At 37.4% G+C, this 22,612-nt stretch overlaps 1 protein-coding gene across 8 annotated transcripts in view; it reads right to left on the bottom strand.

Annotated features, from left to right (window-relative positions):
• LOC126921616 (sodium/potassium-transporting ATPase subunit alpha) overlaps positions 1–22,612 on the bottom strand; it is a 166,439-nt gene that overhangs the window by 26,973 nt on the left and 116,854 nt on the right. For 5 of the 8 annotated variants that reach the window (XM_050733326.1, XM_050733319.1, XM_050733320.1 and 2 more), the window contains exon 2: positions 179–259. The exons of the other annotated variants lie outside the window; for them this stretch is intronic. In XM_050733326.1, coding sequence (XP_050589283.1) covers positions 179–259 — 81 coding nt within the window. The remainder of the gene's footprint in view (positions 1–178; positions 260–22,612) is intronic. 8 annotated transcript variants of the gene reach the window in all.

The following is a 22,612-nucleotide window of genomic DNA, read 5'->3' as shown; positions in this document are numbered from 1 at the left end:
GACGGAGCATCTTTTGCAGACAGAATTACGAAGATTCGCGAAGAGAAAGAGAGTGATTGCGATAGAAACGAGGACAGGATTGGAAGATCCGTCGTCGATGAAGCAAGCACCGGCGAAAATTGCCGGCGTAACACAAAAATGGAGAGCCACCGCGGACCGGAAGTCACGCAGTGAATACCTTGTACATCCCGTCGGCTGTTTTGTTGTCGTCGCGTATTTTCGGTAGCGTTGCGACCCTGTACGAGTCTGAGCGGCCATGCTGTAAAAAATGAGATGATAAAAAAAACATGAGATGAGAGCGAACGAAAAAAAAAAAAAATAAGGAAGAAAATTAACAGAAAAATAAAAATCGATGCTATACAATGACAAGTGAAAGATTCAATTAAACAAATAAATATTTTCATGACTCTTTGGTTGCGTCCAGTGTTCCTAGGTTCACGTGGCTGTAAAACTTCCTTTCGAACGTTTAACGCGCTTGAAAGGGCGAAATATTCAAGGACAATGAAAAATATATATATTCGAAGCGAAGAAATATAAATTGAATAAAATTCATGGAATATAAGAAGCGCGGATTAATCGTTTCACTTTCGATTTTTAATTAAACGATACGTGAGAATTTTCTAATTTTACGTAATTTAATTGATCGCGATCCTTTAACACCAAGCAGTTTTTAATTTTACGATAAACTTCAATTGCAAGTGCCAGCATTCCATCTTCCTTTGAAGCTTCGAAGCTTTGATGCGTCCAGCTTCTTATTTCCACGATCGTTTAACAGTTCTTAGAATAATATTTTCCAAAAATAAACCGAATATCCCAGTGGACGACTTTTCGCTCTATATTGCGTTTAGATCGCACGACCGGCGAAGTCGGCCATGAGAACACGCAGAAGCGCAACGTGTTAGGCTTTTGGAAACACGTGGGCATAGTGGGCAGCGTGAATCGATTACACGAGGCCACGGTGTAGCCGCGAGCCTAATTTTCAAGAGCGACCTCGGCTGGCTGGTGTTTGAGTAACGACTACTTCCGGTACCGGTTTAACGAAGGCGTGTCACTGAAAATCGTCCGGTTCCCGGATCGTTTCGATCCTTGAACGAATAACTCGCGATGTAAATCACGATTTCTATTGTGAAGGACGCTATTGTTCATCCGTTCGACGTCCATCGATGTTTTTCTTGTACAGTTTTATAAACTGAAGGACGACGCTGAATCGACGAGTCTTGCGACTATTATAGCGATTTGTTAATCGAGCCATGAATGAAAAGTAAATCGATCTTTATTCTTCCATACATAGGTAAATGCGATATAATTTATTTTCATTCGGGATGAAACGATATATCAGAGTAGGAGAAGTAGGAAATCACGTTTACTTAAATTTGAAAACATCCAATTCGAAGTTTCACATTCGTTCGTTAATTCTTCGCGAATTCATTAGCTTTCGGGAAGATGAAATCTGCACGCTTTTTCGTAAATAAATCAAATTCCGCGTATTAAGTGCATTCTGTATATTTTCGCAGTTTTTCATAAATTGTTTGAAGTAACGACATTTCGATTGATTGTTACGTATAAAGCTTTATTCGTTTTAATCGGAATATCAGAGGGAAACGTATACACCGATATGTTGTGTAATGAAAATTACCAGCATATTTATATAAAGTTATTACATACGTTTATGAAAGCATCGAATGGTGCAGCGTATTCGTAAAGTATACGATAATTGAAATATTTCTATTAAAAGTAATATCAAGTTTGCTATAAATTGAGAACGAATTGAGCGAAGAATAAAGTTCCTTTCGATCTAGCGAATAAACGCAAACGATTACTGCTATTTTCCCGTGTCTGGGGTATTTAAATCGAAGGGCGTGCTTTTATGGAGGTGAACGACTTCAGGGAAACATTCGAGGACCATTTGCAGAGAAATGTTTGCCATGATATCTACCCGTGAATTGGCGTAATCTCGTTTTCTCGAATGTTTGAGCGCATACAAATGACGGACTCTAACGCGGGCATCGATAAAACGTTTCACAAAGGGATGGTATTTCTTTGGTTCAAGCCTTAGAAAGTAGACGACAGATCAGAAATTCGTAAGGGTCGCACCCCTAGTCCTTCGACACAGAAGATACTGAAACGTGATTGATCGATTGACCTACAGTTACTACTACTCATACTCAGCAACATAAAAATAGGTGAATTCTTTGATATTTAGTTTTGCTCTTTATACCGTTAGACAAAATTCTGTAGCTCGATCGTTAGTTTTGTATACTAATCCTTAACTTTCTGTACTTGGTCTTAACCCTGTATTTTAATTTCCAATTTTTTGTATTTTTAGTTCCATATTCTCCTTCTAAATTTTCTATTCTTTTACATTTATTGTACTTTAATCGGTGATTTCTCGTATCTTAATTTTGCGTTTTAATTCTTAATTTCCTGTATTCTATTAGATTGTGCGAAAAGTGTCTTTCTTTTACAGACACGTCATTTACAACGATGCATCTTTATACAAACATGAAACCTAATCTGTCGAATGTTGTGATTTTTATTTTGATAGAAAAAAGTGGATCATAATTCGATAAAATAATATAAAACGAAAGAAACTTTTCGGACGATCTAATATATTCTAATACTTAATTCTGCGTACCCTGAATTTCGCACTGTAATTCTTCGTGTCCTGTATTTTTAATTTCGCTTTTATTAATTTCACTGTTTAATTTTGTATTCTAATTTTCAATTTTCTGCATTTTTAATCGTGCGCTCTAGTTCCCAATTTTTTTTTCTATCTTTATTTCTGTACGTCTGCTTATTTATTTTGACAACGTTATATGTATATATATTTATATTTATTATATATATATATCGGAGGTTGGAAAAAAAACTGCGAACAGGGAACTGCGTAAAGTTTCGCGAGATACATCGGACAGGATGGCTCTACGCGCCGTGTATCGATCGGTCGGTGCATGTGCGCGCGCGATGCGATAATTGTCACTCGTTGCAGGAGAAGATTTTGCCTAGCCGCAGTGCAGTAAATTGTCTCGACCTCTCGTCGACTCGGAACGGTGATTGCAATACCGAACGTGTCGCGGAAATAAGCGAAATAGATTGGCGCGTAGCCAGTGGTTCTCGACACTCGCGGAATCTTGTTCGAGTCGGTCGATAGATCGTGAGTCAAATCGAAAATGTTTTTCCTACGATCTGTTTCCGTTAGATTTAAAAACACATAATAGAAACAACCAACTATCATCGTATGAGAGTTATCAGAATCCTTGAAACTCTGAGAATTCCATAGCACTGCATTCGATCCTCCTCGAATCTTCTCAATCTCTAAACACAACCTCATCTTTCTTGCAATCTGAATGCCACGGTTGGAGGTAAAAATAGTAGAAACAGGTATCGCGAAAACGTAAATGATAATTTCAACTATTTCCCGTAAATAATCTAGGCGGACACTATGAGGATTAGCGGATTCTCTGTGTTTATGAGAAACTCAAAAGCGCAAGAAAGCGAGCAGAAATAATTTAGAAAAATGTACGAAATATCCAAAGCAGCTAATAGTCCGTGCAATAATATTTAGTAGATAAAACAATTTTCTATACTTCCATTTCTTCCTAGTCGCATTTGTACAAAAATCCGCAGTCCACTAAGCGTATACGTATTCGTTAAATTAACTGGAGCGTTTTATCGATACCTCATTCTACTATCTGTCTATTTATCTTTCTTCCCTACCGTATAAGTAAGCTGAAAGATACCGGAAGATCGATTTTACTTTATCAATTCCCATATTACTAGCACTGTTGGCGAAAAAAGAAGGGAAGAACTGCGAGGAAACGTGGTCGAAAAACAGGACGGATCGAAGGCGAGCGGACGTAGTTGGTGACGAATGCTCAGCCTCTCTCTATTGATCCAAATGATACAGACACAAAGGTACGCGGCGGCTGTTCGTCAACGATTTTAACGAGCGGTGTGTGTCGACGGCAACTCTCGTTCCGTCGAAATAAATTGCCAGCGGCGTGCTCTGTCATGCCCTCCTGATCCTCTCTATGACCGATATTTTAATGGCTCGCTTCAACAGGATTTTAGTTTCGAGTCATGCTTGCCCTTCCACGGTTAAATGTCCCGTGAACTCTGACACGAGTTTCCGTACACATCGTTACAGGCTCGTGAAACATAACTTTTATCAAACATATGAAAAATGTGAAAAATACATATTAGATTGTCCGAAAAGTTTCTTTCGTTTTATAACTGTTTTATATTACTTTATTGAATTAGGTATGATCCATTTCGTCACATTTCTATTATCATGTTTGTGCATAATTCAATAAACTAATATAAAACAAAAAACATTGTACGTCTATTATTTCCTTATAAAGGGAAAGAAACTTTCCGAACAACCTAATATATACGCGTATGGGCTACTTAATGGGAAAAGGTTGCAAGTGATTCTGTGTAACCATAGTTTATCGCGGCGGTTGATTTTGTGAGCATCAGCGCGTCGGTGATAGATAGAGTTTGCGGTTTTACATTCATGGGAATGTGAGAAAGTGCAGAATTGCACGGAGTGTACATAATATGGAAACGTATATGAAATATTCAAAGTATTAGATTGTCCAAAAAGTGTCTTTATTTGACAGACACGTCTTTTACAACGCATATTTATACAAACATGAAATCTAATCTGTCGAACGTTGTAATCTTTATTTTGATAGAACAAAATGGATCATAATTCGATAAAATAATATAAAACGGATAATGTTGTGCATCCATTATTTGCTTATAAAACGAAAGAAACTTTTCGGTCGACCTAATACGTACAGCTTTCTATAATGTCCGATATAATTTTCTACGAAGGCTATACCTTTTTTTTTTAAATTATATTCGCAAAAATATGAATTTGCATAAAGATACACAGTGTTACGATGACTATACGACAAGCGGAAGTCTTAAATCAATGTGTTTACTGGAACATTGTACGCGTTCGCGGTCTCTTTGTGTCGTCGATAGAAACCAGAGTTAAATCTCTTTTGAAGAGTAGTCGAGGAGTAGCCAAGATTTTTATGGGTTTCAAGATAAACAATTTTCCATTGAAAAGTATTTCCCTATACGACGTTGCTGTTCATTGAGATTTTTGTTTATTACTGACATTTAGTTACCTAACGCTCATGTTTATTTTTCTACCATCTAATATTCTGATATTGTAAGTTCCTGGTTTTTTTCTCCAATCTTATCTTCAATCTCCGGTCTGTGGTAATTAAAAATACCTGGTTAATTGTTTATAAGAAAAGACCGATCTCAATTCTTTTGCCCGACGCTGTAATGATTTTACCAGTAGTGTAAGATATACGCGTTGAGATGTTGAAGGTCTAAAAGATTAAAGGTTTGTGAATATTGGAGATGATTGAAGCGCATGCCACGTGTCTGACCTTACGAGGCCTGATTCTACTTATCTTCAAGAAGCACATTTCCGTTCACCGTCACAACGTTCCATGAATCTGTCCCTGTCCCTTGAGAGTATCCTATCGTATCTCTTATTAATAATGTCAGTTACGGTTGTCAATATTGTCATGCATGTCTAATGCAAAGCTAATCGTCGATAGCTAACAATCATCTGTTTCATCTAATCAAAGCTCCATGCTCGATAACTTCACGTTGATGTCGTCTATTCTCAGATATAACTCAGTGTTGGCTGAATCATTGTGCTCCAAATGTCCAACGTCCACTGTCAAATATATTTACTGTCCACTATATATTCGCTTCGTAAAGAGAAAAGAAATATCGACGACATAGGAATACAACGTCATTGTCGATTCTTCCATCAATTAGAAGATCGCAGAAGAATCTTATATCTTATTATAACTTATGCCCACGTATGTTCTTTTAAGAAGAATAAAAAGATTTTAATCTTACTTTTAATTTTACAAACAGGTACTTTTGGAAGAAACTTCAATTTGTTTCATGCTTTGTAAAAACATACAACGATATATTTGTAACATATGCAAATTGCAAGCAAATTGTTTATCAAATTCAAAATATCAGTAACCTACATTATAGTGATCTTTCCCGCTAATTTCACTCTCAATGATCCACATGAGAAAATGGAAACTAAGCTTTCAGATGAAGAATTAGGCGAAGAAAACCAATCCTCGGTAATATCCTCGTAAACGTAGAAAGTAATTTAACTCCAAACATCTTCATAATCCACGACTAACTCGGCCTTGTATATAATTAGATAAGTAGATATTACGCAATAATTAACGATAATCAAGTATCTCACAATAAAATTCCTACATTATTTTCAAAACTTCAACCATATTAATTTTTACTTTTCAACATAAAACGAACAAACAAACATTTTGCCAAATTATCGTCAGCCTGACCGAGCCATCGACGACGATAACGATGCACAATTTTCTATATGGCCCTGTACCATCCCTCTACATGTGCAGACATTTGTATTCCATGTATGAGTGTTTCACACCATGGCGGAGGTGCGTACGTAACGAAATTGCATAATCGAGCTTCCTCAATGACGGGAACGCCGTGTGACGATCAACGAGAGATAATAACGTCGCGGAGGAGAATTGTCGCGTTTACGCTCGCGAGCGCGTCGCGTCAGTGTCGCGCGTAACAAAATTACGCTTTTTACGAACGGTAGATGACGCTGGGCCCTGACTTGTACGCTTGGCCCCGACTTCTTCTACACGCTTGGCATTTTTATCTAATCGTGAACGCATTCCAACGAATACGTCGGCTGACGTATTTAATTCAGCCACACGCTGCAATATTAAATTACATGCCACGAATTATTCAGCCGGTTAACATAGCCAGACTTGAGACTATAAATTTCTCGCGGATCGTTGTCGCATTTTCACGTGCAAATCTCTTCATTCAAATCTTCGCCGTTCCTTCCTTTTCTTCTCTCTTAGACCTTTTGGTCGCGTGTCGAAGGACAGCGATCTCAAATTTGTCAATTTCGATGATAAAGAAAATAGAGTGAGATCCTGTTTGCTCGAATACCCGCCCCTTCCTGTTTCCTTCTTTCGTTGAATAAGAAATGATTGGTTTTTCAAGGGACGTTTATATCTGTCGCAGTTAGAAGCTTCCGCACAGCGTGGAAGTCTATCAGAGTCTACAGATTTATATCTTTCTTTAGTATTGAAGGTTATACCGATTATTTCCAATATGTTTACTAATATGGTGCAATAATATTTACAGACAGTTATGTCACCACGAATGTTTATTATGAGCTACGATATACCGATTGATCACGTGGACACGAGGAAACATTTGATATCCAGATAATATCGCGTGGCTTTATATAGTTTTAATTAACGTATCTGAGGAATAAGTCTGCGACTATCGTCTCACAGAATGATTCATAAATTAGCAGTCAAAGAGTCCTCAACTACTTGTAAAACATTCATCAAACTTTATCACGTAAAATAATCCCTCTCGAAATATCAAAAATCTCTGGAAAATCAGGGCTCAACTTAAAGCAAACTAAATGAAAGAAATGCTAGATTAGACCCAGCTATTTAGACGAAGCGGAGGAATCGTGGCAAAAATAACAACTCGAATAGAATGTTGATTCCTTAAAAAATACACTGAACACTGAAATATCAAAAATCTTCATCGGTCTCGAATCTAATTGAAAGCAAATTAAGTGAAACGAGTCGAAATCAAATGCTTTGGAGGAAATTCACGGAACACCAAATGGACAAAGATACAGATTTCAAATTAAAAATTTCTCAACACACACGTACGCTAAAATAGTCATCGAGATAGAACTGCGCTAACGAGGACAAGCGATCGTCTCATTCAAAGCGCAGAAACAGTAGAATCGATGAAGGTAAAAAAATTGGGATTTAAATGGTCCCGTGGCATCCATGAAAATCCTAATCGATGTACAAACGTTCGACGTAGATCGATCTAATCCGCAGGTTACAATAAAGTTCGCAGAATGCGAATGCTGATCGACCTTATACAAATTGCTGATCGTTAGCAAATGCGCGCGAGCACGCACTTTCCGGACCAGTCGTATACATAACGAGAGAGATTAGCGCGTAGGGACCGGAAGCGGTTGTCGAGCAGGAAAGCGTCACGATAAGAGACACGATGAATCGACTCGTAATATTCCAATAGATGGATGTTTGAAGCTGAAGTAAATTGAATCGTTATTCATTTTTTTTTTATGTTGTTATAAGATCGCATCTCGCTGTGGCTGCATTGAAAAAAGAAGCTATGACGGATGTAGAGAATTAATGTGAATGTGATACATTTATTATTCTATTATTGTTCTATTACTATTATTTAAAAGTTATAATTATCACTAATCTCCCATTATAGGGTTGCATTTCATTTTTGACGCGTTAAAACAGCTACGTTCAATGTACAGAATTTACTGTGACAGTGATGCATTTATTATGCTGTCATTATTATTTATTAGACATCGCAAGGTTACATCTCATTCTTGACGCGATAAAGGAAGCTACGAACGATGTACGGAATTTTATGTAACAGCGATGAATTTATTTTATCATACGATTTATTCATTTGTCCAACTTGATTTAAATAATGTAATAATATTCTGATAAATCTATTGTCGCTTCGAGTATCATTTTCGTGGCTGTTTTCAAAACTTAGCGAGTTATTGCCTCTGTAATTGTATGTAGTGTTCCCTGAAAACCTGTTCTTGGAACAATATTATGGTAATTGAAATGGTCATAGTCTTTGACTAATGCAAAGTAACAAATAAAATTATACCAAAATAATTTAGTGGAAGCTTACGTTTTTCTGAAATAAATTTCTTTTAAGCAATGTACAAAAAGAAAAATGCATATATCTATATTTATCGTTATTTTTGTAAAAGAAAAATATTCTATCGTAATTTTAGTGACACTTTAAATTTTCTCGCAGTGTAGGATACGTTGAAGAGAATTGTGTACAGTTGGAAAGTTTGTACATGGTATGTTGGACGTTGTCTGTACAGCAGTCTATTATGTCGTGGTCATTAGTTGGAATATATAGGCTAAGCGAACAGTGGAGCTCTGCAGGACTCCCAAATGATTATCTATCCGAGCTTCGAACACATTTAGTGTACATAGATCAACGAGGTCGCTGTTGTAACGCAACGTTGTCCAGAGAAGACGTAATGTAACGTGAAATTGATGAAAAACAATGCAACATGAAATTGCTAAAGTATTACATAAAATATATTCTGAAATCAATACGAACAATCATTTTGCTTGTCTATTCAATGCAACAATCTCTGTGTGATCTATTGATCTTGATGATACTACAGGTAGGATTTGCACGTAGCCATTTTCACTCTGCTATTTATTACCTGAATCAATAACTGTACCATCTAAAAATACTTTTGTACAGTTATAGAAGTCTGCCGTGATAGAAATAAAAATGTTCGAGTTTAAAGAATCCATTTGAAAGATACGGATTTTCACGTGTCTTATTATTACGAATTATTAATGTTTGTATCGCTTTGAAGCTACAAATAATCTTTCAAGTTCTAACGACTATACTTTCGATACATTGAAGAAATAAAACGTACATTAATCGTTCATTGCAGCTTGCAGACATGCTCTCGCCAAATATCTAAAACAAGTGCTCGAAACGTGCCACTAACCCAACCAGCATCCCCTGTTTGTACAAAATAAACTCATCGCGATTTTATTTTGCTTCCATTTCCATCCTCCTCGACGAATGCGCTGCTTTCTCCAGAAACATACTTTTTCCTCGAGCAACCTTTAGGACGAACTTTCGTCTCCAGTTACTTTTTAGAATAATTTTTCGACGTTGTACGTGTCACGGATCGATCCATCGAGTCTTCGTGTGTACGCGAACGATGAAAGATTACGACGATGAATTTTTATTGAAATAAGATTTTAGGAAATTTCACAGCAAAGTTAACGTGGACTGAAAGTGACCACTAGAATTAATATCTAAAATGAGGGAAAGTAATTCGCTGAGAAGTTATATCGACTCTATGAATTAGGATTCGTAGGATGATGGCAATGACGAATATTATTTTTCCAAACATTCCGTCGAAATTCTTTATGCTGTCTCCTTAGAAGCAGATCTGCGAAAATGAAATCTCTTTCTTGACAACGTTGAATATCAATTACGTATCGGAATAATAATTTTATCGTGTTTATGTGTGTAGATTTATAAATACAAAGATGCAAAGAACGTAACAAAATACGTAAAAATATATAAAATATTCAAAGCAAAGGGAATGTTACAATATCTGACAAGCGAAGGAAATCAAAACTATTTTTTTAGGTACTTTAATAAAAACTTGAATTTGCATAAACGTCTACGGTAATTCATTAATCTATTAATCCACTATTGATGATTTCGTAAGGTAGAGTTGATCGATTTGGCTTCTCAGAGGCTGGAATATAAAAAAGAGCAGAGAACCTCGAGCAAGATGGATCTCTCGCAGTCTTTCGAAAAGAAGGCACGTTAGAAACTCGCTGAACCAGAGACGAAGAAACAAAGTAAGCGAACGACCACGCCGGGGACCGTAATCGTCGAATTAAGGTCGAGGGTACGGGGGCTTTTATTGAGAAGAAAGCGTATCTGGGGATCGCAATTACTTGCCAGAAACGGGGGACGCTCTTGCGATTAGCGCGGTCAGGATCGACGAATTTTCTGCTGTGAATTGCGCAGATAAGAATGTAACAAATGTCTCCGATTATTAAAAAAGTTTCAGATAGTTTCGATAAATAATATCTGCAAAAATTGAGAATAAATTTATAATTTATTTTCTTTCTTTTTTAGAATCGAATATCGATCATGTAGCAATCTAATGAAATCAAGAAATTAACAACAATTAGAGTAGATTAATTCATGGGTGAATTTTTCGTCAAAGGATTACGTTACAGTACAACGTGGAATTGCAATGAAATTAAGAAATTAACAAAAAGTGGAGTTGATTAATTTGATTTTTTAGCTGGCTCGCACTATATGTGGCACACGAGACTGCAATGAAATTAAAAAATTAGAGGAAAAATGCAGTCGATCAATTTGTTTTCCCGAGGCTCACATTACACGCAGCAGTACATGAAACTGTAACGAAATTAAGAAATTAGCAAAAACGAATTAATCAATTTGCTTTCCCGAGAGACTCGTGTTATATGCTACAATACACTACACGCACTACATGGAATCGTTTAATAAAAGGTGTCTAGAAATGTTTCAATGGAGTTTCCACGAACCTGTGTACCCCAAAGTACACAACTGCAAACAACTTCTATTGTAAACTAAGAAAAACAATGGCCAAATAAACAATAAACGAAAGACAAACGCGAGCAGAAACTGAAACAACGGAAAAGCAACGGTGTTTGTAAATTGCGACAGCTGTAGAAATTAGTTTGTACGTTGGAAAGGGGTGGATTTCACCCTTTGGAGAGCCTCAAGTTCGTTCTCGCTTGTCACAGACGTTCGACCCACGAATTTCATCGCGACAGACGCCACAAAACCGAGTTTAATCGAGTTGCATAACCGTCTCTCTTCGTCCTCCACTCGCCCCACCCCTTCAAAAGGGGCGGAAAATGGGTGGAACCGGAAGAGCTCGAAGGGATGCAACGGATTGACTTGAAATTCTAACAGAGTCAGCCCGTGCTTAACCCAATTCGATCTTCGTCGAGGACTTGACTTGGTCGGAACCAGAGAAGGGTGGAGTTTTCACGATGCCGTGGTACTAACGAGGGTGGCGCGGGTTGAATGCTACGCTTCAACGTTGTGAACTCGCAGATATGGCGACGTTACGTTATTACGTAACGTGGAAAGCCTGGAGAATTTGAGAAACTTCTCAATTGATTTCGCACTTGTTGGAATAATTGGAATTTCTTGGAAAAAATAATAATACATGTGATAACACATGATGATTGAAACGTTGTATTTAGCATGATATTACAGAGAAGGAAAAGTAACGCTTAAATTATAGTACCGAGGTTTTATAATATTTTATAATATGCATTGTGAATGTAGAACTATCGTTTCGTTAAAGTGTATTTTGTTTCAAATTGTAGTGGATCGAGTATTCTGATCTAAATAACAGGAAGCAATGATAATATAAAAGTATGACAGTAAAATATGAACATAGGAAAGAAATGTATATTACACAGATTGCAAGTAGTAAAGTCGTGGGAAATAAAATATTTGAATCGCTAGAGTTATTAGACTTCTTGAAGTTTGATTTTTAAATTAATATTATAATATCGTGGAATTATTCTTTCACTAAACTTGGCTGCATTTTATTTCAAACAGTTCGGGTCGGTTTATTTGAATAAAATTGATTTAGAAGCTCGTTGTTCCACTTCTCCTGCCATTGGGTTTCACGGTAAACGATAAAATTGCGTAATAGAACGGTTTATGAAGCACAGAGATTCACTTAAAACTACGCTAGTGAAATATGGTGCGGTATTCACGGCAAATAGTGGGTAGATAAAATTTGCATCTTGATACAAAATAACCGCCCATAAAACGGCAGAGGTTGTTCTCTATGGTAGATAAACCAGAATAGCGCTTGCGTTCAGAGTTACAGAGCTCGTTCCTCCGTAACAAACTTATTCGCGATAAAACCAGCCACTGTGCGATGGAAACATATTATGTAGATGTTCCAGACGCCCACTCCAACTCTAAAGGGATTACAATCGAAGAATCGATCGTTTCTGGTTTCTCGTTTCAAGCTACTACAAAGAAATAATGATAGCTAGAGCTGGAAGTTAGCCGAAGTTATTGCTATTCCAAGAACACTAACCCCATTTCTATATCTTATACTCATTATACTTATTGTGCAGTTATTATATCATCCTATAATTCCTTTTTCGCTTGATTTTCATTTGATGGATTTTCAATTTTCTTTAGAAAGAGGACACGGTATTTTAACTAGAAATGAAAGAAGAACGAAAAAATGTAATACACGTGATTTTTCATTTGACGGTTTTTCAATTTTCCTTAAAAAGAGGACACGATATTTTAACCAGAAATGAAAGAAGAACGAAAAAATGTAATATACGTTATAGAAAAAGTTGAACGAATAAGAAGTTAGCTCTAACGTATGGTAGTTTAAACAGAACAATAATTTATATTCGAAGATTTAAAATTTGTCCAGCCAATCGTACAGATCTTGTAAGCAATCGATTAAGCCAATTTCATTATACCTATGTCTACACCTCGACAAATAAATTACAAGTTTCTCACATTTCAATTATATTTCTATCCTCGAAACGTCCTCTGCAAATTGAATTTTCATTATCTACCCTGCTATGTGTTGCTACACGCAGATAATTTCCATACAACGTCTGCTTCTACATTATAGAACATTGATAAAACATCGTGAACGTTCTTTTTACAATTCCCTGATTTTGATCAAATTAAATTTAATTTCGTGCTCGAAAATAAAAATCCACGATGCACAAAATGGACAAAGATGTTTATCCGCAGAATCCTTCATTCCAAAATGTTTCGGTACGAATAAAAATTCCAGAAAGACAAAGCTGTTCGTCCACGGAGCCCTTAAGTCCAAACAATTTCTCTGCGACTGAAGACAATCAGAAAGAAGAATTTCTCATACGCAAACGATTATAGCTAAACTGATGGTCCACGAAACCCTTCGCTCCAAATATTTTCTTTGCGAATAAAAACAGCCAACAGAAACACCAACAGAAAATACCCATACGCTTTCTATCAGCTAAGATATTCATCTGTGAAATCTTCGATAGCAAATATTTTCTTTCCGAATAAAAATATCCGAAACAAAAATGTCCCATATGCATATGGATTAGCTAAGGCATTCCTGCACGCGATACTGCAACCACTCGTCCTTCGGCCCCCGGAGCGGAGAACGCGACGCCAGACGTCGCGTGATCCGTTCGCGTATCGCCGCAGCGCGTCACGAAGCCTCGAACCGCCCCCGAACGATTTAAATCGGCCTGGGGCCGCGTCCACACCGCGCTACTATCGATGGTACCGTACCATTCTGATCCAGAAACCGACCCTCTTACACCGCCTCGCCTCTTTCACCCTGTGACGCGACGTTCCGCTTTCCGTTTCTCCCTTTTCCACTGTCCGCCGTGGGTCGATGAGGACGGAGCCAGCCGCAAGTGACGCGCATGCGACCTAACAGCCCCAACCAACCACCCCCTCCATCATGGATCAATACCCAACCAGGCCACCTGCCTTTTCTCTCTCTCTCTCTCTCTCTCTCTGTCTCTGTCTCGTTCTTTGGTGCAGCTCGAAAACGCGTGTGTGTCGCTGAAACACGCGACCCAACGTACGGGCAACACTCACGCGCGGACAATCTGGCGCCATAGGGTTGTCTCGCGAGTCCTGATCTCACGGTTTTATCATTTTCGCATGAATTTTTCAGGTAAATTGCAGGCTAGAGATAAATTGGATGCGTTTGGACGAATTTCCCGGGTAGACCGTGCAAGGTAGGTATAAATTAGAAATGTTTCGCGAGGTGATTTGGGTGGAGCATGAGCCGCTTCGACGAATATTCCAGGTAAATTGTAAGGTAGCGTAAATTGCAAGTGGTTTGTTAGGTGATTCGAGGAACATCGGCTGTTTCGATGAATTCTTCAGCTGGTTTCCCAGGTTCTCGTCGAGTGATTTCGGTTAAACATGCGCTGTTCCGATGAACTTTTCAGGTAGACTGTAGGGTGAGCGTCAATTAGAAGTTGTTCGTTGGGTGATTTGGGTGGGGAGTATGGGCTGGCTGGATGAATTTTTTAGCCAGATTGCAACGGAGGGTAAATCGCAGGCGTTTCGTTAAGTGATTAGGGCGGTGCATAGGGCGGTGGAATTTTTGGGATAAATTGTGAATTAAACGGAACAGAGGCTATTTAGACGAATTTTGTGGATAAGTTGTAAAATGGGGAGGGGGTAAATTCTATTTACTACTATTCCGCTAAGTGATTTGGAATGTAGATTGTTTAGATAAGTTCTACAGTCTACTGAGTAAATAAGACAATTTCATTAGAGTAAGATATAGATTAGAGTTAAGTGGATTTTCGAATATATAAAGTAAGATGTTTTCAATAGAAATAGATTGACTTGAATGGGTGTGATATTTTCATTAGGGATGGGCTGTTTAGAGTTCTAGAGTGTATTGAATAGGTAAGATGTTTTCATTAGGTAATTTGGGCGAGGAAACATGGCTTGTTTGGATAAATAGAGTGCATTGAGAGGATAAGATGTTTTCGTTGGTGTTAGTGGATGATCGGTTGATTGGAAAGTAAATAACCGGCGTTTGAAGCCTTCCACATTAACTGCAGAACATTTCCCAATTTCTGTGATATCATATTATCGTGCATATTGTTATATCGGAAGAAACATCTGTCTGAAAAAATCTCTTAAAATCGTAGACTTGGAAAAATCGTAGAAATTGTTTTGTAGCCGCAGCATAATTTCCTTTCGTAACTTAGGTACTCGTTAAGATTAAGAAGTAACTCTGCTGCTGAGAATTTATTCGATATCGTTAAGGTAATTAGACGTCAGGCCTGAAAAATGTAATTAACTTGGTCATAAGATAGATTCTTCGGAAGTTTCGTGTCTCCGTAAAAGAACAGGAAAAAAAGAGGCGTAGAGGGATGGAACTTGATAACATCATCTTTAAGCTTCTACACAGACGCAGAAAGTTAATAAGATCTAACTACATTTCTTTTCAATTTCCTCTTATTCGCTCCTTGCCTCATCAAATTTGCAAACGTCCAAAGCACGGTAACTCGATTACCGTTAATCCAGTAAAAGTTGAACGAAGATTAAGGTAGCCATTTAGTTTCGAGCAACTCTGTTATTCTCATTGTTCGCGATTAAGAAAAATCGTTCTTTTCTCTCTCTAACAGACGGTCGGTTTGAACGCAAACTTAATTGGCTGCCATTTTTCTCCTTGTTTAATATTACAGGCTCCGTTGCGTCACTTTTTCCGACCCTGTAGTTCACTGTCTCATTTTTCCTCGTTTCCAGCAGCCGTTTCAACGACTTCTGCTGTCTTCTTTCTAGCAGGCTGACGAGGGTAGCCAGAAACATATACCGGCCAACCAGGTCAGCACAGAGTTCTCATCCTCGTTTACCACATTGTGTCTCTTGTATACGTGTATACGTGTAGAAGATAGTTATGTATAACTCGGATAACGGGGACATCCTTCGATGTCCTGGACGTCACCGTGGTTAGCTTGCTTCGGGCTATTTCCGAGCAAAATTTAGTATCGACGCGGTATATATTCGGAATGATGGTTTAGGAGTTTGTTGTTCTCATGCTCTACGTAAATCTAGTTTTATCAACTTCCTAGAAAATTCCACGTGGAGAAAATATATTTGAGAAATTGAAAATTGTCAAAGTTGTGGAATATTCGAGTTTACTAATTTTAAATATTAATATTTCCAAATTTTCGGAACTGTAAAAGTCTACCAAACTCCGAATATTCGAACCTTCCATTCGAAACTTTTAACTTCCTGATCATCGAACTCGCGTACGTTCGGAAACCTCTAGTTTGCCCGATTTATCAAATTTTTAAATTACCAAATTTCCAAACTCCCGATCTGCCAGACGATCAAATTTCTCCATTTTCAAACTTTCGTTACCGGCAAATTTATTTTCCGAATTTTCAAATTTAGAAATCTCCGAATTCCCAAACTCCCTATCTTCCGAACTGCTAAATTCTTCAATTTCCGAACCTTAATCTACTCAAATCCCCAAACGTTCCAACGTCCAAATATTACGCCACAACGTGAAAGCTACAAAAAGGACGTAAACGAAACGCCAACGAAATTACAGACCAAATGAAAACTTGCAGAACGAAAGAAATCGCTGTATCTAGCGAAAAAACAACTTTCTTGATCCCCGTGGTAGCGTCACCTACATAAGTCGTGTCTCAAAAAAGGACAGCAAACAATATGAAATATTTCACATTCAACGCCAGCGTCCATTCAGGGGACTCAATTGGCTGGCACGGCTCAAAGGGTCCAACCTGGTCCCATGCGGCTTAGCAAACCCCTTCCTTCCACTTTCCTATTCAGGGACATCTCTTGGACCACATTCTCTGGGTAGGTCTCGCGTACCCTTCTGCGTCGCGTTCATTTCACTCGGGACCCTCGTACAACCAGTACGAACAACAGCGAACCAGTGACCCATTAATAGGACACGTCGCAAACCGCCCCTAGTCTGCCTGGTAAATATGTAACCGGTACACAGCCAGCGAGAATTCGTGTAACTGTGTTACACGATCCGCGTAAACTAATTTCCATCGGTGGAGAATCGTATTACCAGCTGCCACGAAACTTTCGATCCGAGGAAGTCGACCTGGTTGACGGCTCCCGTCAAACCTATGGTAGGTATAGTCGAGGTATGGTAGGTATAGAACATGGTTCTGTATCAGTGGTTTGTTAGAACGTTACTATGGTAATTTAATGACGACTTTTAGTAGTTGCAGATTTAATTAGATCAAGGATATTTGCACAAATTCATATCTCTATTATTGATTTAATTAATACTAGAACTACCACACCAGTCAAATTGATTGGTTCTACAATTTTATTTTAAAATTCCTACTTCACGTTATATTTTTGTCCTGCAATGATGTAATGACTTTCGCAACGATAACTAAAGGAATAATATAATGAATTTTATTTTGTTTTTTATGTATTAAAACTCAAAATAATTCTGTATCAAGGCTATTTATACCAATACCAGTCAAAATGATTGATACTTGTCAAAGTGTAAAAGGATCCTGTAATCTGTTTATCGAACCCCAATTAACCAGTTTCCTCGTTTCGTACAACTTCCCACACGTTCTTAAAATTTTTACTACGTATCATTCGATAAGATGATATCAGTTATCAGGAAAATTTCGCATCGATCGCTAGATCGCTAGATGCTAACACTAGAAATACGACGGCAGTCAAAATGACTGGCTCTACAATTTTATAAATGTGTCAACCCTCATTTAGGGATCCCAGATGGATTAATAATACCAAAAATGCACCACATAACATTGAATTTCTTCTGTAAGAAAGTAATAAATCAATAAATATAAAAATATTCTATTATTACGTATTTTTTAAAGACTCGTCATTTTCACTGGTTTTGGTAGAAATAGCTTCGTGTTAACTATCGGTAGTTCTAGTGTTAAAGAACTGAAATCTACGGAGAGACTCGATTTGATCGATTATAACGAGTATTTCCTTTTTCGATATTTTTGTACGTTATATGATGTGTCGTTGATGTATTATAGCAATGAGTAGACTGAGGGAATATTTCTATTTAAATTCGTATTTTTATAAATACAGGCTTCGACCGAAACGTATAGGGACACAAAGCGATATATTTTCTTCTCATTTATTCGAAGAAAGAATCAGCTGAGACCAGCTCGTACGTGCTATTCAGCCACACCCTATACAATCGAGGAAACATGTAAAACCTAAGCAGAGATTCGTCTCATCCCTTAAATATTATAACGAGGACTCTACTTTCCATATTTTACATATTTTTCTATATTACGCAAGTATATTATCGTTACTATTAATTTAAGAAATATTATTAGATGAAGGATATTGATTTTTGGACCAGCCGTGAGGACAACTTCCCGAAGGAACTGGAAACTGAGAGACATGGAAAATTTACGCGACATTCCGGAAAAGCTAGGCCACCGATATTGTGCGCCGGCGGTGGCCCGCGTTACGATGAATCTTGAATATTAGATTCCGGAAATTTCCAAGTTTCGTCGTAAATTCACCAGGGGAAGGGTGGGCAAGACGGCGGAAACTTCTCGACACGACGAGCTTCGAAAGGAACCAGAATCTCTCAGCCCAGAGTTGAGGCTGAGACTCCGGAGATCTGACGGGGAAAACAGAATTCATTTGCAAATTATGACACGCTTACTAACATTTTAACATTTAGAAAGCGTGGGAGAAGATCAGGAAAATGAGAAAACTGGATTTATTATATATTATATTATAACAGCCGCTCGAAGCTACTGGAAAGCAACTGGTCAGCTCTGTTTTCTTAAAGATTCTGAATTTTAGTACCAGAATATATAATTAGAGAAATTGAGATCAGTTTGATCAAAATGGAAACAATTTCTGATTGACATCAGGTGAGATTCATATCGTGTTGGCAACTAAGTAATTGCGGATTTGTCAATACCACCTAATGATAAACCCAACCCAATACACCGAATGATTCTTAAGCTTCGATCAACTTGATCAAAATGAAATAAATTTAATAAAATTCATATTCTATTTCGTGGTACTAAATATCTAACTAAATACGTGGTCATACAACTAACTGTAGAAACGAGAATCGGCTCTATTTTCTTGAATTTTCTGAATTTTAATACCAAAATATACAGGGTGTGTCAGTTTTTTCCCACCAAACATTGCCAGTATATTTCCTACGTCGAGATAAGAAAAAAGACGTAGTATAAACGCACATATATTATTCGTATATATATAGAAGCATCGTTAAAAAGTTAGAAAAAATAAAAAAAGACGACATAGGAAATGAGCGATACCGAACGTGTGTTACCACGGTACGAAGTACAAATCAGGAATATCTTACATCTAGTAATTGCCAGAAGGTGTTCACAATATTTCTACCACTCTAGTCACAAACAGCAATAAACGAGAACTTCAAAGCCCGATGAATTCAATTTTTTATCTCTGTAAATCATGTTTTGACAGGTGGTGACGAACATTTTGAGATATAGTTAGAATTTCCAGGAATGGAAAACGACTCTCAGTGGAGTTGATCAGTTCGATCAAAATGGAATATAATTTTTGACTAACATCGGATGAGATTCGTAACTCGGATGATTCTTAAATCGAGTTTTCACGTATTTCTATAATTTACAACATTTAATAAGATTCATATTCTGTTTCGTAGTGCCAAACTATCGGCCTAAACAAGTACTTAGTTACACAACTATTTTAGTTGTACAACTTTACTATGCTTAGTCGTACGACTTTACAAGAACAGGTGACTTAATGGGTGGAAAATTGTAAACAATCGTTGGACGAAGAAAGTGGAATTCGCGAGCATCGGCCAGACCATCATATGCATATTTCAAGGGGCGCAAAATGGCTGACTAAAAATAGCACTGGAGTTAGCGTAACTTCAAGCATTGCTGGATCTCGTATTCATCGCATAAAACGAGAGCCACTCTTTCCCTTTCCTTCGTCTTTATGAAATATGTAAACGTTAACTCTCTGTATCTACAGGCCGCTAACAAGAAGAGAAGAAATAACGGCTCTACGTTTCTTCTTCCTCCTTCTTTCCTTTTTCTTCTATTTTTTCTTCCCCCGCGTCTTTTTCCGCTCGCAAGTTCGTCTCTAATTCGTAATTACGTCGTCTGACGGAAGCTACGGCTAATGAGAACTGCCAGACTTATTTGCCAGCTTAATTTCGCGCAAGTGGAAGATTCTCTAATTTATGGAGAAATTTTTCATCTTCTGGTTTCGCAGAATTTTCAGAAAAAGAGTTTTCTCGAGATATAACGATTTTTCCAATTTACGGAGCAACTTTCCTCTCTTTAATTTTCCAGAATTTTCAGGGAAACAGTCACCTCGAGAAATAACGATTTTCCAATTTATGGATTTTCCAATCGTCCTTTTTCCAAATTTTCAGAATTCTTAAAAGGAATGATAAAACTCAAGTAGAAATAATTTTCTAATCTACGGAGCAATTTTTCATGCTGTAATTCTCAGAATTTATATCATCTACATCTACATCTGAGGTTACAAAAATACATTTTCCTTAATTGTTAGATTGTTCAGAACGTTCTCTATTTTCCAAGATCAATTTCTACAATCGTTCGACCTTCTCGATTTAAGAGATCAAAGTATCTGATCAAAGAAGATCAGAACGACTCTATTAAACTTTTGAAACGGAGCTTACAAAATAAACAAGTACGTTCGTCAATTAAAAAATTATAACAAAAGCGCAACATATTGTTCTAATTTACCTTAACGGAATAATCTCTTGGATTATTTAATTTTCTCACTTTGGAGGATTAAAATTTCTAAGAAGATGAAGACGCTCCCGTTAAAGTTCTAAAATCGAACGACACAAGACAAACAAATATCTTTCTGAATTAAAAAACTATGACAAAAATGCAACATATTGTTCTAATTTACCTTAACGGAATAATCTCTTAAATTATTTAATTTTCTCATTCTGAAGGGTTAAAATTTCTTAGAAGACGAGGACAACCCTATTAAAGGTCTCCAGAGACGCATTAAAGATTCCGAGACCAACAACGACAGTACATCGTCTATTTCAAGAAGCATGACGCTAATTACAGTGAACGAGGCTGAAAAGTTGGAAGAAGCTCCGCAGGTCCAACATCGTTAGAAGTCCTTGTTCAACGCGTAGAATAACCGGTTTGAATGGGAGCTTGAGGAACAACGTTCCCGCGGACGCGTTTCACCGAGCGTTCTCACGACGAAGGCAAACGCGATTATGGTAATTAATATTCGCAACGAAGTTTCGTCGACGAACTTACGAAGCTACGTCGTCGATCGCGTTTATTAATGGCACCGTGTTTCCCTTGTTCAGTGTAAACACTCGTCGAACGCGTTTAACGATCCTTTTATGCACTATGGTAGGAAATAACGTGAAGGATGGAATTAAGAAATTAATTAATTTTCTAGAAGAGTTTGTCGTTGAAAAGCGAACATACGATTTTAGAAATATGTGACTAGTTTTTAGAAGTTTGGACCATTTCAATATTTGGAGATATTTGGGTTTTGCAGTTGTCGAGATTTGAAAACTCGAAGGTTACGAATTTTGGAATATTCGAGTTTTGGAATTTTTAAGCTTTCGAATCTTCCAACTTCTATATATTTAAAATATTAAGAATTTCAAATTAGAAAATGTTCAAAGTTGCAGATTTACGAATTCCTCAAATACTCGACTTTAAAGATTTCGAATATTCCAATTTTCCAATTCTCATCCTTGCCAGTTAGTATATCTTCAATAGACTGTGACGAAATACTATACAAAGATCTGCCAAACTTACTACTCGAATTGTCATTAAGATTTGACGATAAAGTAACAGCAACGTACGAGGTCTCCCCTTTCACGTTTTGTTCTCGACACAACGGAATGAGACTCCATTGATGCGAGATGATCTTGGGACACAGCTGCATGTTTATCGAATCGATCAAAATCCAATACACATTTTGAATAAAAAACTCCAACGTACCACCCTTCCGATTCATCAACTTCGCAATCCAATCGTTCGAACCAAGCCAATTCCAGTCGGTGAATCGATGAACGAATTTTCAACTCCTGTAAGTTCCATGATCTATTTACCTTTCTAATTTAGAAAAATCTTCTGATACTCTGATGTGACATCGGAACCAACGAAATCGAAACTATCGATTCGCAATTCCTCAAAGAAATTTGAATTTTACTTTAACTTGAAATTTACGATGTTCCATTCTATGTAAACTTTCTATAAAACATGCGGATGAAAGGTTATTAAAAAATCATTTTTACTTCTTTCTTTAAATATCAAAACACGTGGAGGCTGGTACAATTTACGATCGATGTAACTTGAACGAGAAACGATCGGCAGATCTAAATGGCCGCGTGCAGTCT

This window comes from Bombus affinis, chromosome 11 (assembly GCF_024516045.1).
Source record: "Bombus affinis isolate iyBomAffi1 chromosome 11, iyBomAffi1.2, whole genome shotgun sequence".
In the NCBI taxonomy this organism is placed as follows: domain Eukaryota; kingdom Metazoa; phylum Arthropoda; class Insecta; order Hymenoptera; family Apidae; genus Bombus; species Bombus affinis.
This window is presented reverse-complemented; position numbering and strand designations above follow the sequence as displayed.